Genomic DNA, 19,463 nt, shown 5'->3' on the forward strand with positions numbered 1-19,463 from the left:
AGGTTTCTTTTTTCACATACAGGTTATTACAAACCTTTGACTAGAATTACTTGTTCTATACAGTAGATTTTCCACTATATATATATATATATTTTTTTTTTTTTTGGTCTTTCTAGGGCACCATCTGTTTTAACAGTGGTGTGTATATTATTTCCATCCTCCTAATTCATCCTGCCCCTCCCACAGTTTCCCCTGTTGTAACCATAAATTTGAGTTTGTAATCTATCACTTTATTTCTGTTTTGTAAATAAGTTATTTAATATAATTTTTATTAGATTCTACATAAAGTGATATCCTTATATTTGTGTTTGTCTGACTTACCTCAGTTGACACTGTATTTAATGATATAAAAGAGGTTACAGTTTACTTCAAGTTTCATTGGCTTTCTTGAATTCACCATTATGGACTGCTCACCATGATTTAACTTATTATACATTTATCAAAACCTCATTTGCTGAGCTTTTCAGTCTCTACCATTTTTTGCAGTTTGCTATGTGAAATAGTTCATTTTATTTGTTCTGAATTTAAGCTTCTAGGTATACACTGTACTCTTGAGTATTTCGGGTTTTGGTTAATATGAATATCTGGGATCTTTCATGATTTCGTAGAAATTCACTGTATACCTCCTTAAATTTGTCTTTCTAAACAGGGGAACCCTAATTTTTTTGGTTTACCGCCACTTGGACTGTACGGATAACTCTAGTTACTTCAGTTGTCTTTATACATCTCTGTCTCCATTGTATTTTATTATTAGGTCAGATTTGAACTTTTTTTTTTTGCTTTTTTTTTTTGCTTTTTAGGCTTGCACCTGTGGCATATGGAGGTTCCCATGCTAGGGGTCAAATCAGAGCTACAGCTGCCGGCCTACACCACAGCCACAGCAACACCAGATCTGAGCCACCTTTACAACCTACACCAAAGCTCACAGCAATGCCAGATCCTTAACCCACTGATCGAGGCCAGGGATCGAACCCGAAACCTCATGGTTCCTGGTCAGATTCATTTCCTTTGCGCCACAATGGTAACTCCATGGACATTTTCTTTTATTAGATCAGAATGTAATGGTTTTGTGTAGTTGCATGTCTGTGTGTCCAATATAGTAATAATCTGTTTTGGCCTTTATCTTACCTTTTGGAGGAATGATATTTTTGGTGGATCATAGCAACTGAGTTCATGCCTATTTATGTTGTAAGTGTAGTTTGAATTAAACATATTAAACCTTAGCAGTGCCCCCTTTAATCCCAAAACATCTTAAAATTGATGTTTTTCTGGTCTGAGAAATCAGGTAAATAGAAACCTGTGGGCCAGAGGGTATGAGGGGAATCCCATAGAAGAGAAAGCTGGAGAAGGTGGTCTCCTAATTCTGTGTACAAACCTGCGTATGTCCAGAGACCACTCAAACTAGGGCAGACCCAAGTTCTTGAAAACAAGAGTTGAGCTATCACCCAGGTCTCACGCCCATGAGTGGTACATTTTGTGGGGCCAGCCCCAAAGTAGCAAAGGCTTGAGAACTGAACCAGTGTTGGAACAACTCACTGTGGAGTGAAAAAGAAATTGTAGTCTGAACCCAACTAGGCTGTGTGCCTGCTAAAACAAACACAATCAATCAGTATTCTTCAGAGAATTGTAGCAGAACACAGGACCCAGAGTCTACATTATTACTCACGTTGTCTAGTATACAGTCTGAATTTTCACTTGGCATATGAAGAATCAGAAAAATAAGATTTTTGGAGGGAGAAGAGAATTAACAGGTATTAACCCTTAGATGATGTAGATGTTGGAAATATCAAATAATTGAAAACAGCTAGTATAATGGTGCTTAATGAGGTAAACACACTTAAAATAAATGGAAATGTAGAAATTCTCAGCTAAAAAAATAAAAACTAGAACCAAATGCACATTTTTTTTTTGCCTTTTTATTAGGGCCACACGCATGGCATATTGAAGTTCCCAGGCTAGAGGTCAAATTGGAGCTGTAGTTGCCGGCCTATACCACAGCTACAGCAATGCCAGATCCGAGCTGTGTCTGTGACCTACACCACAGCTCATGGAAATGCTGGATCCTTAACCCACTGAGCAAGGCCAGGGATCCAACCCGAAACCTCAGGGTTCCTCGTCGGATTTGTTTCCACTGCACCACGATGGGAACATCCAAATGGACTTTTTAAAACTGAAAAATATAATATCTGAAGTGAAAAAATAACTATATGAGCTCCATAGCAGAATGGAATTGACAGAGGAAGGAGTCAGTTAACTTGAAGATAGATTGAAAGAAGTTATCCAAACAGAAGAACAGAGAGAAAGAAGATTGAAGAGAAAAAAAGCCTATGGGACAGTATCAAAGGGGTTTACATTCGTGTCATTAGAGTCTAGAAGAGAGAAGAAAGAGGTTGGTGTAGAAAAATGTGAACTGAAAATGGACAAAATCTTCCCAACACTGGCTAAAGACTAAGTTTATAGATTTAAGAAGCTCAATAAGTCCAAATAAGGTAAACCCAAAGAAAAGCATGCTCACAAATAATCAAACTTCTTAAACTAAAACTAAAAATAAAGAAGCAGCAGTGTGGTTTATGATGGTCTTTGGTCACTAACTAATGTAAACTAACTTTGGGGTTTTTTTTGCTACTCTTGGCAAGTTTGCTCTGTGAAGTGGCCCTATAGAACCTAACTGAAATCTCTTTTGGTGGCTTTAAAAGGGCTTTTCTTTCACATGGGAACTTGTTGGACCTAATGCATTTTTTAATTTGGTAGGTTTTCAGTAAGGAAAGTAACTGGAAAATACTATCTGTTAGTTTATGGGGAAAAGCAAAAACATCAAAATACCTGTTTTATGAGGGTACATTCTCTTAGTCTCTTTTATTTGTTTGCCTGGGACCTATGTCAATAGACTTAATTTTGATACATCTTTGCCATTTTCACCTACTTTATGGGTAATTGAATTGAAAGGGAAATGTTTCCTAAGGGGCTAAAAGGTGGTAGATCATAATCCCATATACTCACATTTAATGTGTGTATATAAATATAGTAGTACATTGCACAATTTTTGGCACATAGTAGAAAAATATCAAGGTTAATTCTCTTAATTTCTAGAAAAGAAATTCATCTTTTACTATCCTTTAGTTATCTAGAAAATAGCATCAGTTAAATTTTTAGCCTCTATATTATATTTACATAAACTAATGTCTGGTTCTTAGTTTGCACATCATCACTGTACATGAAATGAGGAATCATTTAATTATTTTGGGACTCTGTAAAGCTAATCAAGCAAAACTTACTCTCCCAGTAGGTGTTGTTTTAATACATCAAGAAGGTAATATAGCCAGTGCCTGGGGAGAGAAATCGAAATTGAAAAATTTGCTAATTTTTTGTTATTTCTTTTAGTAGGTATGCATCTAAAAATTTGGCTTCTCTACAGTTGTATACCTAAAATTAATTAGTTAGAATTTCCATTTGAAAAGCAAAGACAGCTCTCACGGCACATGGAGGTTCCCAGGCTAGGGGTCTAATCGGAGCTGTAGTCTCCGGCCTATGCCAGAGCCATAGCAACGCGGGATCTGAGCCACATCTGCAACCTACACTACAGCTCACAGCAACGCCGGATCCTTAACCGACTGAGCAAGGGCAGGGACCGAACCCGCAACCTCATGGTTCCTAGTCGGATTCATTAACCACTGCGCCACGACGGGAACTCCCTATTTTCATTTAAAAATAACTTTTTTGGAGTTCCCATCATGGCTCAGTGGTTAACAAATACGACTAGGAACCATGCAGTTGCAGGTTCGATCCCTGGCCTTGCTTGGTGAATTAAGGATCCAGCGTTGCCGTGAGCTGTGGTGTAGGTCGCAGACGCAGCTCGGATCCCGAGTTGCTGTGGCTCTGGCATAGGCCAGCGGCTACAGCTCCAATTAGACCCCTAGCCTGGGAACCTCCATGTGCCGTAGGAGCAGCCCTAGAAAAGGCAACAAGACAAAAACAAAACAAAAAAAGCCCTTTTTTGTGCTATTTTTCCTTAACACTGTATGATGGAGTTCCCTGGTGGCCTAGTGGATAGGAACTCAGAGTTGTCACTGCTGTGGCTCGAGTTCAGTCCCTGGCCTGGGAATTTCTGTCCCTTAAAACAACCAATGTATGATTTCCTTTGTTACATTTGCCAGTTACTAATAAGAATTTGAGTTTGGGTCACAGTAATGATACCAGGGAACTTGGAAGCTTCCATTTTCCAAAATTAACTATTACACACTCAGATTTTTCAGAGATTTGGTAATAGATAAGTTTATTGGTATGAGTTTTGAAGTTTTATTATATAGCAACAATGTGTTGTTACAACAATGTTAGTTTCGTGTAAGATTGTTGTATTGAAGATTTAATCAACACTTAACCTAACTTTAGGTGTTAATGAGTCATAAACTTCTTTTCTTATTTGTATGTTTTCTGGTATTTCTCTGAGATCTAGAAATTTAGTATTCATGGCCTTTCTTGCCTGTTGGCCTGCTATGTTTTAGTGAACTAATCTGCTTTTACAAATAGTATAATTAATATCAAGAGGTGATGAAAATAATAAATATAAATAATGCCTCTGGGTTTTAAGTTTTTCCTTCTTTATTGTTTTATTCAGCTAATTTAATTTTTTAGCTCAGGTATTCCTTGGAGAGGATAAACTTCCATTTACAGCAGTGACTTTTAGTGTTTCTCACCACCCCAAGGCATGATGGAAAGGTGTTTTTTCTCCTTCTCCGCTGTTTAAAAGCGGTCTTTGTCCTTTAGGGCTAAAAGTTAACACCTTCAGTGACAAAAAGCCAGGGTTTCAAGGGCATAGCTGGGTAATTCAACTCATATGAGAAACTACAAGAAAAAGACTTTAACTAGAATGGGTGAAAGAATGGGGAAGTTGAGAAATTTCAGGACAAATTTAACAAATACAAATGTCTGGTATATATATGACTATAAATGCTCATGGCTTAGCCGACCTTATTTTGTCTTTTTGATTGATACTAGTCATTGTTATCCCATTGGTTTCATGAAAATAATTTTGTCCGTTCTTGTCATCATATAACACGTGGATACATCTGATGGAACCTAATGTCTTTATTTTATTTGCAGCTGATGGCTGAAAATCATTCAGTAAAACTTAACTATATGATATTTTGGTAGTTCAACCAATAAGTTGATTAGATATTTTGTTGGGTAATTGAAAATAAAATGATCAAGATATTTGCCCATTTCTGTTTGTTTAAAAGAAACTTTGTTGGAGTTCCCGTTGTGGCTCAGTGGTTAACGAATCCAACTAGGAACCATGAGGTTGCGGGTTTGATCCTTGCCCTTGCTCAGTGGGTTAAGGTTCCGGCGTTGCCGTGAGCTGTGGTGTAGGTCGCAGATGAGGCTCGGATCCCAAGTTGCTGTAGCTCTGGCATAGGCTGGCAGCTACAGCTCCGATTAGACCCCTAGCCTGGGAATCTCCATATACCATGGGAGCGGCCCTAGAAAATGCAAAAAGACCAAAAAAAAAAAAAAAAAGGGAACTTTGTTAACATGCTGAATTTCCTTTTACTGTGCTTCTTTTGTGGGCACTGTTTCTGTGCACATTTTTGAACTTCAAAGAGCAGAATGCTGGAAAATGCACAGGTTCCCAAATAAGGTCTACACATTGAATTGTTAGTTTTTAAACTTCTGTTTCTTTATGTCTTATGATTTTTACTGTTTATATATTGTAGAGTCTCTGAATATGTCATGGCTAGTTCTTGGTATTTATGTGAAATAGGAGGGACTATTTCTTTTTAGTCTCTAGGACTTGAAGAGATTCTCCATCAGAGATTGAAAGAGAGTTTGTGTTAACTGTTAAGAGAAATACATGCATATGTTCATGTAATTTATGTTTTAGCCAAAGTTTTGTCTAAACCTCAGGGTCTATTCTCAGTGACATGTAATAATCAAGGTCATGTAGAGCATGAAGTTGCTTGAGTTTCTGTAACTTGTACATATATTTGAGACCTTCTTAATATCCTTTGCAGGAGTTCAGCACATGCTGACAAAGTTTTATGATCCTCCAGTTTATTTTGTGTTTATTATTCACCATATAAGTGGTAGTTTTGTTGGATAAGGTTTTATAATGTAGCAACAGGGAGTTTCATAAGTCTTTTAGGAATGTGTTCTTATCCCATTTAACACAAGGCAGTGTGATAATTAGAAGAAGTTTAGAGTTGGGTCTTTTAAATTATGTTTTGTAGAATACTCATTCTGTACATTGTTAACAGATTTGCCACAAGATAAAGAGTTTCTTAGTTCATTAAGCTTAGGAAACACAGGGTTAAGCAGTGATAAATAGTTTCTTTCCTGGATGGCTTCTAAGAATTTTTCGTATGGTAATGTGTTTTATGAACTCCTAAGAGGGTCAGCATATTCAGATTAACGATTGGATTAATTGCTTTAATTTTAAAGGTACTTCTGAATGGTATCTGGAGGTTGAAGAAAAACTTTTAAGCATATAATTTGAACATGTAACTGGTATACTATTTATCTTTTTGCCTTTTCTAGGGCAGCTCCTGCGGCATATGGAGGTTCCCAGGCTAGAGGTCTAATCGGACCTGTAGCCGTCGGCCTACACCAGAGCCACAGCAATGCGGGACCCAAGCCCCGTCTGCAGCCTACACAACTGCTCAAGGCAACGCCGGATCCTTAACCCCCTGAGCGAGGCCAGGGATCGAGCCCACAACCTCAGGGTTCCTAGTCGGATTCGTTAACCACTGAACCACAACAGGAACTCCTCTAGTATACTGTCTAACTTCATCCTATATTTCTCTTTTTAGGATTAGCATATGTTATATGGAGTTTCTCAGATTTTTATTATTTTTCATATAGATCATTTTCAGGGACTAGTTTCCATGCAACCTGCTTTGGGAAACATAGGTCTGGGCTTAGAATAATTCTCAACCTGACTATTTCATGAAATTTTTGGTATTTATAATATGGAGAAGATACTTCAGGTGTTTGCTATTTCGTAGTCTCTGTTAGTTTTTGCTTTGATACTGTTATCCCAGTTCTAACAATTACTAGCTTTGTGACTAAGCTTTGGTTTTTGCATCTAGATTGGAGATAGTAATAAAATATACTTCTTACAGTTATTGTGAAGATTAAGGCAAATCTTCTATGTAACACAACTAAAATTAATATACTGCCTGGTACAGAATAAAAACTCAATAAAGCTTGTTATTATAGGGAATTGTATGTACAGATATTCCTCTCACATTTAGAGATGGATGGTGTATCTATGGCCTCGTTCTTAAAATTTTTGAAGCATGAGCCACATGTCTAGGTGCTATATTTGAAACTTTAATAAGAAAGCCTCTTGGTTTTGTAGTTTTTTTCTAAACAGAAAACAGCTAGAGAACCTCTCTATAGCACTTAATCTAGCAGGGTGCATTTAGGGCTCCCATTTACCTTTGTATTCTATAGCAGAAATATGTCCTCTTTAAGAGCTAAAGTATTTAATGATTAGGCCATCGATCGTTTCAGATTGCTCAGGGGAGGAACTGCACCAGTCTCTGAATTGAACATGTAAACACACAAACGTTGAAAATTAAAAGTCTCCTTAAGAATTGTGTCACATTTGTAATGAGGAAATATCTTGAGCTTTTCCTACAGTTTACCTACATGTTTATTGCAGCGTGTTCAGCAGTCCAAGTCGTGTGTTACTTGTCTGTTCAAGTGGAATCAGCAAGTAATATCTGTAGGCAAAATAATGAGAGAGAGCCTAGTTAAATGAGGTTAAAGTGGTTCAAATAAATTGGTGGTAACTGTTTAGAACTGTGAGTCAGAAGTATATCCTTTAGTATCTCTTTGCAGGACTGTTGGCAACCAGTTCTTTCAGCTTTCCTGTATTTGAAAACATCCAGAAGAAAAAACATACATAAAGACCTCTTTTCAAGAACATTGATAATGATGGAGTTTCTGGAAGAAATAGCAATATATGGTAGACAGATGACAAAATTATTTTCATAAATAAAGTTTAGAATTGTAGATTTTTCGTTTCCAATTGCTATGCAAATTATTAATAATGATAATTACTGTTTATTCTTTTAAATGAAGAAAAGCACAAATTGGAGAACAAATGAAATAGATTTACCAAAATTTACAAGGGCTAGGTGACATTTAAATATGTATATAGTGTCTTAACTACTTTAAAATGTTGATTTCAAGTTCTATACATAAGTCCCCAGAGGTAGTTGGATGACGATGATGCTGGTTTAAATGCTTTAAATGTTTTATATTTGTTTTCACTGTTATTTTTTATGACTCTTAATTATTTATATTCTATAATACTGTGATTAATGAAGTATTTCTTTTTTATTTCTAGTTATTTAAGGTAACATTCATGGCAGTTTCAGGAGACTAATTTTATTCTTGCATATTTTCTTTCACAGTTGTCTACATATAGGGCTTTGTTACAGTTAAAAATTATATCATAAACATTTTTTAAATGTGGTCACACAACCATCAACATTTTATTTTTTTATGACTGTCATATTTTGTACTTCTTTAAACATTTAGGTAATTTCTGTCTTTTAAAAGTCTGTTATAGGAGTTCCCATTGTGGCTCAGCAGGTTAAGAACCTGACTAGTATCCATGAGGATGCAGGTTTAATTCCTGGCCTCACTCAGTGGATTAAGTATCCAGTGTTGCTGTGAGCTGTGGTGTAGGTCACAGACTTAGCTTGGATCCTGTGTTGCTGTGGCTTTGGCTGTAGCTCCATTTCAGCCGTTAGCTGGGAATTTCCACATGCTGTAGATGCAGCCCTAAAAACCAAAAAAAAAAAAAAAAAGGGAAAGTCTGTTATAGATAATACTATATATATTTAAGCAAATAGGATATAATTTCTTTTGATTTTATTTCCTTCATAAATTCCCAAAATTTATATTTATTATATTTTATTTTAACCTGTATGGTGTTTTACTTTACATCTTTTATTTTACACATATTTACATAGTGCTAGTTCTTTGTGTCAGAAAGTTTAGGTAAAATGCTCAGAATCACAGAGCTAGTAAGCAGCTGAGCCATCTGGCTCGAGTCCCGGTTCTTGTAACTTTGCTCTAACACTTCTTTTGATACATTTTGCCAGTTAGCTCTCTCAAAAAAGGGTTGCACTTATTTTCAATCATTCTGACCACAAGTTAACAGTATTGGATGATAATTTTTTAAAGTAATTCATTAAGTATACAATGATATATTTTTATTCTATAAAAGCTCTTGATAAAGAAGATTAATTGAAAAATCTAAGGCTATAAGTTAAATTTTGTTCAATTAAAAAAAAAACTTTTCTGTATGACTGTTTTTTAGCATTAGAAATTTAAATGTAAAAGGGAAACAGACTAATGCCGTTGCTGGAGGAAATGGTATCTTGGAGTTTCAAAGACGGAATAATCAATTTTTAGGGACTGATTGCACTGTTTCATTAACTTTACCAAGTATTTTGTAGTATAGATATTTAATTATACAAAAAAAAGTCACAGTTTGAGAAGAGTTTTCTATTTGTCAGTGATAATTTAAAAATTTATATTAAGATAAATGTTTTAAATTCTAAGGGCAGGATTTGTTTATTGTTGAAAATTAAAAATAATGCAGAAAGGTGTAAATTGAAAAATAAAACTATCCCCTTCCTTTAATCCCCGTCTTAATCCACTAGACATGAAAAAACCATCCATGGTCACATCTGCTATTATTATTTTGCAGTGGTTAACTACTATTGTTTGTAAGAATTATTATTTTAATTTAAAATTAAGTCTAACTTTTCTCTTCTCCCCTCTCCTTCTCCTCCTTTCTGTTCCCTTCTTTCCTTCCTTCCTTTTTTTTGTGGTGGAGCTGTGAGTTCTTGGGAATTGTGAATATTCTTTTGAAATACGGAGCCCAGCTAAATGAACTCCATTTGGCATACTGCCTGAAATATGAGAAGTTTTCAGTATTTCGCTACTTTTTGAAGAAATGTTGCCCATTGACACCATGGAGCCACATATCTGAATTTATACATCATGCAGTTAAAGCACAGACAAAATATAAAGAATGGTTGCCATCTCTCCTGCTTGCTGGATTTGACCCACTGAACCTACTCTGCAGTTCTTGGTAAGAAACTCTGCCATTGTGGACCTTACCCAACCTTTTTTTAAATTCTATTTTTATTAGATTATAGTTGATTTACAGCGCTGTGTCAGTTTCTGCTATACAGCATAGTCACCCAGTCATATATATGTGTGTGTGTGTGTGTGTGTGTGTGTGTGTGTGTGTGTGTGTGTGTATTATGAATACAATTATATAGAATTGTATTTATATAATTATATAATTTTTTTTCTCATACTATCTTACCCTTTTTGAGTGAATGTACTGCCGTTAAATTCTCCTGATTTCTCAAGATCTCTGTGTTGGGAGAAGGGTATTACTATGTGTGTGTGTTGAATGTGATGGCTAGGTTGGGGTGAAGGAACTGGGGAGGGGTGCTGATAGTGAGATCCAGTGTAAGGATAGAGTCATAGGAAAAGGTCAGAGGTGGCTGGAAGAGAGTAGAAAGGAATGGGTGCCAGTGAACCTTCCTGAGAGGGGTATTTTTTCTTCTTAGGCCATCCCTTATGCTGCTGTTAAAATGCCTATGACAGGAGTTCCCGTGGTGGCGCAGTGGTTAACGAATCTGACTAGGAACCATGAGGTTGCTGGTTCGGTCCCTGCCCTTGCTCAGTGGGTTAACAATCTGGCGTTGCCATGAGCTGTGGTGTAGGTTGCAGACTTGGCTCGGATCCCGAGTTGCTGTGGCTCTGGAGTAGGCCAGTGGCTACATCTCCGATTAGACCCCTAGCCTGGGAACCTTCATATGCCTCGGGAGCGGCCCAAGAAATAGCAAAAAAAAAAAAAAAAAAAAGATAAAATGCCTATGACAGAATATTTGTAACTGCTTTGGAGATTTCAGTCATCCCTTAGTCAACTAGATTGAGTACTTCTATTCCATAGCATCCTTGTCTATTTGAGCTTTTTCTCCCTCAGTAAATACTGATTTCTGAAGTAGCTGAGGCTGTAACTGTTTACCTCAGGTGGTTTCTCAGAAGGGCAGCCCCCTATGAGTGATTATATGAAAATTGAGTCAGGACTTTTCTAGGGCAAGAAGATAAAAACTATTTCTATCAGCCTTTGTAAAAGTTTAAAGTGTCTAGTTGAGCTGAGAATTGTGGCAGTGAGAGAGAACTCTTTTGGCCTGATATTTCGACTCTAATGAGAAATAGAATAAACATCCCCAGGAATATAGGAAACATGTATTTTATAAAATTTCAATTAAAAATCTAGATTTCACTGTGTGCTTCAAAAAGTATCATTCATTAAAATAATGTTTAGGCAAATACTGAAATCTTAGATTTCAGCAGAAAAGTGCTTTGATACCTTATTCTTTGCATTTTGCTTTTCTTAAGAGGTCCTCTTTGGAGTTCAGGCAGGCAATGCTAGTGGTTTCTGCTCATAAATTTAGTTTGCAGTTCTGTGACTCCATCTCCCACCTGGTGGCTTCCATCTATATGTGAAGAACAGATCTTTATTTGACAGGATGTCAGTATCTCATCTTTTTATTTTGCCTGCCCTAATGAAGAATTCAAGAATTTTCACTAAGTAGAGGTTTTATGCTTAGGCCTGTGTTCCCTTTCTGATACCAAGTGTTTCAGATATGTGGTTTACAAGGAAAAACTGCTTTGTGGTAGGTGGTTTGAGGAATATAGAAGTAAAAGCAAAGTTTAGATACATGGTTTGATCTCCAATTTATTTTTTGCTTATAGTTTACAACAGGTTGAGTCCCTGATTGTATTTACTTCTTTCTCTAACACCTGATTAATAGAGTTATCTGTCAGATATTGTTGCAATTCCCTCTATACCATTTCAGTAAATTTTCACAGGAGTTCCTCTTCTGGCTCAGCAGGTTAAGAACACAGCTAGTATCTGTGAGGATGCAGGTTCAATCCCTAGCCTTGCTCAGTGGGTTAAGGATCCAGCTTTCCTATAAGCTGTGGTGTAGGTCACATATGCAACTAGAATCTGGTGTTGTTATGGTTGTGGCTTAGGTCGGCAGCTGCAGCTCTGATTTGACCCCCAACCTGGGAACTTCCATGTGACATAGGTGTTGACGTTAAAAAAATAAAATAAACAAATAAATAAATGAAATTTCACAAAAATCCATTATATTTGTATTTATTTGCTTTTTTTTTTCTCCTTTTATTTGCTTTTTTATTTGCTTTTTATTTTCCTTTTATCTGAGCTCCTGACAGCTGGCAGCAGTTGCCTCTCACCATTCTAGGAATCATACCCCAAATGCTACTGGAAATCTAACCAACACATGGGGTAGCTATGCACAGCCCTGACAGTATGTTCCATTTTCTCTGTTGCTACACTTAATTCTTATTCCCAAGGCACCCATTTTCTTCTCAGCCACATCCCTTGTGTTTGTCTACTGAAGCTGACTCAACTCCTTATTACTTGCCCATTACATTCAGCCTTCATGCTCCATTCTGATTTCTAGTTTATTTCTTTAACCAACACTGCAAATATTGCCTTATACACAGTGGGTGCAATTTTAAGTTCTTTACTATTAACTCATTTAATATAGAATATAGTAGATACTATTATCCTTATTTTATAGAGGAGGGAATTGATGCACAAGAGTGTTTAACATACTTGCCCAAGCTCACACGGCTAGTTAGTGCTGGAGCTTAGATTTGAACCCAGGCTGTCTTGTAGTGTGGCTCAACTCTACCTTTGAAAACACTGTGCTATGCTGCCTTAGCCCTGAGTATCCCCAGGGGTGCTGTAGTTTTCTCTCTTAATTTTAGGTACCTTAATCCCTTGTCTAACCTAGAGGGATTTGGACCAATTTTACTTACTCCTTCCTACTCCCAAATTAGAGAACCTGTGCAAGGAAGAAATTAAATGCATTCTCTTTTCCTTTCCCCCTCAGACGACTACATAGACTGCTGGAAGGAGAGGGAATTATTTTTCTTTGTTCTCCAGAAGGCCTTGTAAAATATACATTCCTATCCCTAGTTTTGATAATGGGGCCCCCTTCCCCCTCATGTGACTAGCCCACATGTGAGAATTTTTGTGGTAATAAGCCTCTGGATTTGTGTTATGTTTATTGGATGTGTTAGGATAAAAAAGAAAGAGTTAAGAACCAGTAAACTACAAATTATTTTGTAACAAGTTGTAAAATTTTCAGCTTTCTGAATTGAGAATGCAAACTGTATGTATCTTACTCCGAAGGAGTGACTTCAGCTATTTCATAGTTGTTAGAAAAAATACAATGGAAAATTTCACTTTGGCAATGAAAATGCTTAACATGGTCAAATGTTTGTTCACTGATCTTTTATTGAATGCATAAACCAGTGTTTACGCTGAGGATAAATGTTTCGCTTTCTTTGATCAAATTTTCAAAGAGCTGTTATAAAAAAAATTATCCCATAAAAATTCTAGTATGTTAAAGTGAATTTTGGTTGTATCATATTTATATCACATTTAAGTCTGTTACTTAATCCTTGTCATGTAAATTTTAAGTGTCTTTCCTAGGTATTGCTTGTCTTAAACAGTCTTTAAAAATGCATCTGGCTGAATCATTGCTTGTCATAATATAATCTACAGCGTCAAAGTATTTTTTTCAACTTTAAATGCAAGACTAGGTTTCCCTCCTACCCCCAATGTATTAGGCAAATAATAGAAAGTAAATGTCAGAGTTCCCATCCATCGTGGTGCAGCAGAAATGAATCTGACTAGGAACCATGAAGTTGCAGGTTCAATCCCTGGCTTTGCTCAGTGGGTTTGGCATCCAGCATTGCTGTGAGCTGTGGTGTAGGTTGCAGTCTCAGCTCAGATCTTGAGTTGCTATGGCCATAGCCTGGGAACCTCCATAGATGTGGCCCTAAAAAGCAAAAATAAATAAATAAATAAATAAATAAATAAATAAGGAACGAGAACCAAGTTACCTTTGGTGGGAGTACCTATGAAGTCAAGGATATTGTTTGCCTTTGAATATATTTTATCACTTCATTTATTCTCAGTACTTCCTGATAAATTGAGACTTCACTGAGAGCTTCTTGAGAAGTAAAATGTTTCCCAAGGCATTATGTAAATTTTCATATTAGAGAATTAAGAATTTGGGAAATAATTTCCATACTCTCTAATCAGTTATTTCAAGGATACTTTGACCTTGAATTACAAGAAAGATGTCTTTGAGATGATAAGTTTAGAGTATTGTTCAGTTTTCCTTTCCTTCTGTTTTTTCCTTTTTGTCCTTGCTCAGTAATGTCTCCAAAAAAGCAACCTTGTAAAAAATTTCTGTTTTTGAAGTAATCACCTGAGACCCTAATCATTTATTTTTGTTCAAACAATGTGATGGTAAGGGAGTATCTAATTGAGTACAGGATGAGTAGTCTTGTTAGAATATAGAGTTCTCTTTGAGCTTCAACTGAATTTCATGTGTATGTTATAAGGCCCCCTGAGAATGTAATACTGAAAATTTCAAATCAGTTCTAGTAATATCAAATATTTATATAACACTTTATAGTTTTAAAAGTCTGTTTACTATATTGTCTCTATTATTTCCAAGAATAGTCCCCGGAAACATTCAGGTTAAGTATCATTCTCATTTTAGAGACCAGGATCTAGGGCTTAAAGAATTTAGTCAGCATATTTGTAAGTAGTAGAGGTGGTGTTATAAATTAGAACTTTTCTTAGATCAGTGTTCTTTCTATTCGGATTCAGGTACTTATAAAACTTGGGAAGTCTCTTTTGGGTGGATTGGTAGGAAATCTGACATTATTTTGAAAAAACAGAGGGAAGAACTGTCTGTCCTCAACACTGTATTTCAGTCCTTAATGACAAAACTTATTTTGGATGATCCTTTAGAGCTGCATTTATAATAGGGACTGTTCTTACAGGAGAGCAGTTACAGTACAACCCTGGGAGTTGGGCAGAAACAAACCATCTCTTATGTACACTAAGTTTTGGGATCTTTGGGTGTCTGGGCTTTATCCTTTCAGGACTGTTAAATTTTGTGTTAAATTGGTAAGGAAGACCAATCTAGATTTGGCAAGATGGTCCAGTTGGAAGTAGATAATGGCACATCAGCTGATAACAGTGGTGTGAAGGCTGTATTTTCTTTTTTCGCCTTTTTAGGGCTGCACCCACAGCATATGGAAGTTTGTAGGCTAGGGATCGAATCAGAGCTGTAGCCGCTGGCCTGTACCACAGCTACAGCAATTCTGGATCTGAGCTGTGTCTATGACCTACACCACAGCCCACAGCAATGCCATATCTTTAACCCACTTAGTGAAGCCAGGGATCAAACCCTTGTCCTCATGAATACTAGTCAGGTTCATTACTGCTGAGCCATGATCGGAACTCCCAAAGCTACCTTTTCTTACCACTGCTGCTAGAGAATAGGAAGGTAGGTTCCTGCCCTCTGCAAGAGTAGAAACTCCAGTGGTGTCTGTTGGACAGCTGCACAAACAGTCACTTGGGTTTTCTGTAATAATCTGTAGATGGTTTTTCATATCCACTGAACCTGCCTCTAGTTACACAAATATTTTCTGTGCTACAGTTCTCAGTCTTCTGCATTAAGATGTTGTAAGAATAGGTATGTGTTATTTTTTTTCAGGGTGAACCCTTGGTGTATTTTGTGTCTAATAGTATGTTAACATCTTGCCAATATAGGATTGACTCAGTTAGCGATGATGTCCTTATCTTTACTTTGGAATTTACTAATTGGAGGAGACTTCCTCCAGCTGTTGAAAAGATGCTCTCTGCTCGTGCTTCAAACTCCTCTTGGGCTCTGCAGCAGCATTTTGGTAAGAAAGTACAATTTTCAAACATATTTCACTGCTTTTTTTTCTCTTCCTTCTCTAGCTATGTTTTAATTGTAAGTGATAAGAGTTGTTGGAGAACATGTATTAAATTAGGCATCATTTGCATTTTCTTTATGTGGGGAAAGAGTGGGATTGTGGGGAAGATCATAGTAATTTCCTTCGACAAAAATCATATCTGGTTTTGTAAGTTTAAGGGGTATTTAAAGAAAAGCAAATATTTACTGATATTTTAATGATATCCTTTTATTTTTAGTAAGAGTTATGCAAACAAAATTAAGTCCTAAAAAATCTTGTTAGTGAGTAGTTTGTGGTCAGAAAAATGCTAAATATAATTTTCCTCTTTGAAGTGTGTCCTCTCTTTAATATTTTATCATCTCTAAAAGTATAGCCATTCTTTATTTTCATCCTGTTCTTACTAAGTGTATGACAGTGTATTGGTATGATATAGTTATGAAGATGAGCTGGGTAGAAACTCTGTGAACTGTGTATTTTTTATTTTATTTATAAAATTTATTTATTTTATTTTAAAATGTATTTATTTTATTTTATTTTATTAGTCTTTTCCAGGACTGCACCCTCAGCATATGGAGGTTCCCAGGCTAGGGGTCTAATCGGAGCTGCAGCCACTGGCCTATGCCAGAGCCACAGCAATACCAGATCCAAGCCTCGTCTACGACTTACACCATAGCTCACAGCAACTCCAGATCCTTAACCCACTGAGCGAGGCCAGGGATCGAACCTGCAACCTCATGGTTCCTAGTCAGATCCGTTAGCCACTGAGCCACAACTGGAACTCCTGATTGGTATTTTAAATGACTATTCCAAAATAAATTATCAACTTAATCTCACATTTTTTGTGTGTGGGTTTTTTTTTTTTTTTTTTGCTTTTTATGGCTGCATATGCAGCATGTGGAAGTACCCAAGCTACGGGTTGAATTGGAGCTGCAGCTGCTGACCTTTGCCATAGCTGTGGCAACACGAGATCCAAACCTTGTCTGCGACCTATACCACAGCTAATGGCAATACCGATCCTTATAACCCACTGAGTGAGGCCAGGATTGAACCTGCGTCCTCATGGATACTAGTTGAGCTCGTTACTGCTGAGCCACAACAGGAACTCCCTTGTCCTCATTTAAAAAAAGATTTTTAAGCTATTTTTTAAAAAATCAAAGATGGTGCAGTAGAGGGTTACACAAGGAAACCAGTTTAAATTAAATGTATGCAAAGTATTTTTATTTATGTATTCAGATTTATCTTACTCTGTTTTGTTAACCAGATTATTTCTTAAGTTTGGAAAATTATTTCTTTACTGCTATTTTTGCAGAAAATGTAACTCTTCATAAAACATGTTGAATAGGTTTTTAACAAGTGAACTTATTCATATGTGGAAATGTCTTCTGATTTCTTGGAAAATTACGTTTAAGTAAATTTTCTCAGTCAAAAACAGACATTCAGGAAAATATGCTCTTGAACTGAGGTATATTCAAACTGTTAGTAAGGTTTCTTGTTGAAGAAAAAGTGTAATCTGTTTAGAATCTCTGAGCCTTCCAGTACAGAATTTCTTTAATAGTAATGTTGGAAAACTCACTTGCATGTAAGAATTGAAACTGCTTTACTAATTATGTATCTGCAGTAGCAGAGAGCAAATATCTATTTCTGAATAGATTGAATATGGGAGTAGATTTGGGAAAAAAGTCAAACAGAAAGAACGTATACCAAAAGAGAAGATTATTGTAGCCTATTAGTAAAGATACATGAGAGTTTACTCTGAAGACTTTAACATGTGGCAGGTTTGTCCAGATGAAGGTAAAAACTGTGCATGAGTACATTATCCTGTAGTAGATGAAATCCCTCAAGACCTTCTTGTTTAATTAGGTACTAGGTAGAGCTTGTGTAGGGTAATAACCATCATTTCTTATGAGGATTTTATTTCGGCTGATGATTTGCAAGATTTTTCAGAGGTATTAATACAGCTAATGCTTTTCTGGTCTCTTTCTCTTGCCAGGACCTCTTTTCTTGGTTCCAGTCCCATATATCCAACTGACTTTTTTTTTTTAAAATGATTTTTACTTTTTCCATTATAGCTGGTTTACAGTGTTTTGTCAATTTTCTACTGTGCAGCAAAGTGGCCCAGTCACACATAAACATATACATTCCTTTTCCTCATACTAACATGCTCCATCATAAGTGACTAGATGTAGTTCCCAGTGCTACACAGCAGGATCTCGTTGCTTATCCATCCCAAAAGCAATAGTTTCCACCTGTTAACCCCAAATTTCCAATCCCTCCCCCTCCCCCTTGGCAACCTCAAGTCTATTCTCCATGTCCATGAGTTTCTTTTCTGTGGAGAGGTTCATTTGTGCCATATATTAAATTCCAGATACCAATGATATCATATGGTATTTGTCTTTCTCTTTCTGACTTACTTCACTTACTGTGAGAGTCTCTAGTTCCATCCATGTTGCTGCAGATGGCGTTATTTTGTTCATTTTTATGGCTGAGTAGCATTCCATTGTGTATATATGCCACATCTTCCTAATCCATTCATCTGTCAGTGGAGATTTAGGTTGTTTTCATGTCTTAGCTATTGTGAATAGTGCTGCAGTGAACATATGGGTGCATGTGTCTTTTTCAAGGAAAGTTTTGTCTGGATATATGCCCAAGAGTAGGATTGCTGGGTCATAAGTTAGTTCTGTATTTAGTTTTCTAAGGTACCTCCATACTGTTTTCCATAGTGCTTGTACCAATTTACATTCCCACCAGCAGTGCAGGAGGGTTCCCTTTTCTCCACACCCCCTCCAGCATTTGTTGTTTGTGGACTTATTAATGATGGCCATTCTGACTGGTGTGAGGTGGTATCTCATGGTAGTTTTGATATGCATTTCTCTACTAATCAGGGATGTTGAGCATCTTTTCATGTGCTTGTTGGCCATCTGTGTATCTTGGAGAAATGTCTGCTTAGGTCTTTTGCCCATTTTTCCATTGGGTTGTTGGCTTTTTTGCTGTTGAGTTGTGTAAGTTTGTATATTTTAGAGATAAAGCCCTTGTCAGTTGCATCATTTGAAACTATTTTTTTCCATTCTGTAAGTTGCCTTTTTGGTTTTTTTTAATAGTTTCCTTTGCTGTGCAAAAGCTTCTTAGTTTGATTAGGTCCCATTGGTTTATTTTTGCTTTTATTTCTGTTGCCTTGGGAGACTGACCTGAGAAAACATTTGTAAGGTTGATGTCAGAGAATGTTTTGCCGGTGTTCTCTTCTAGGAGTTTGATGGTGTGTTGTCTTTAAGCTATTTGGAGTTAATTTTTGTCTGAGGGTGTGTTCCAGTTTCATTGATTTACATGGAGTTGTCCAGTTTTCCCAGTATGGTGCTGAAAACAGACTGTCTTTTTCCCATTTTATATTCTTGCCTCCTTCGTCAAAGATTAATTGACCATAGGTGTCTGGGTTTGTTTCTGGATTCTCTGTTCTGTTCCATTGGTCTGTATGTCTGTTTTGGTACCAGTACCACACTGTCTTGATTACTGTTGCTTTGTAATATTGCCCGAAGTCTGAGAGAGTTATGCCTCCTACTTGGTTTTTTTCCTCAGGATTACTTTGG

General features: G+C 36.6%; 1 protein-coding gene across 4 annotated transcripts in view; it reads left to right on the forward strand.

Moving 5' to 3' along the window:
- ASB3 (ankyrin repeat and SOCS box containing 3) overlaps positions 1–19,463 on the forward strand; it is a 114,887-nt gene that overhangs the window by 77,458 nt on the left and 17,966 nt on the right. For 3 of the 4 annotated variants that reach the window (XM_047782090.1, XM_047782092.1, XM_047782089.1), the window contains exons 8-9: positions 9,854–10,111; positions 15,716–15,849. In XM_047782090.1, the coding sequence (XP_047638046.1) occupies positions 9,854–10,111; positions 15,716–15,849 (392 nt within the window). The remainder of the gene's footprint in view (positions 1–9,853; positions 10,112–15,715; positions 15,850–19,463) is intronic. The other variant, XM_047782093.1, reaches the window with a different exon arrangement.

This window comes from Phacochoerus africanus, chromosome 5 (genome assembly GCF_016906955.1).
Source record: "Phacochoerus africanus isolate WHEZ1 chromosome 5, ROS_Pafr_v1, whole genome shotgun sequence".
NCBI lineage: Eukaryota > Metazoa > Chordata > Mammalia > Artiodactyla > Suidae > Phacochoerus > Phacochoerus africanus.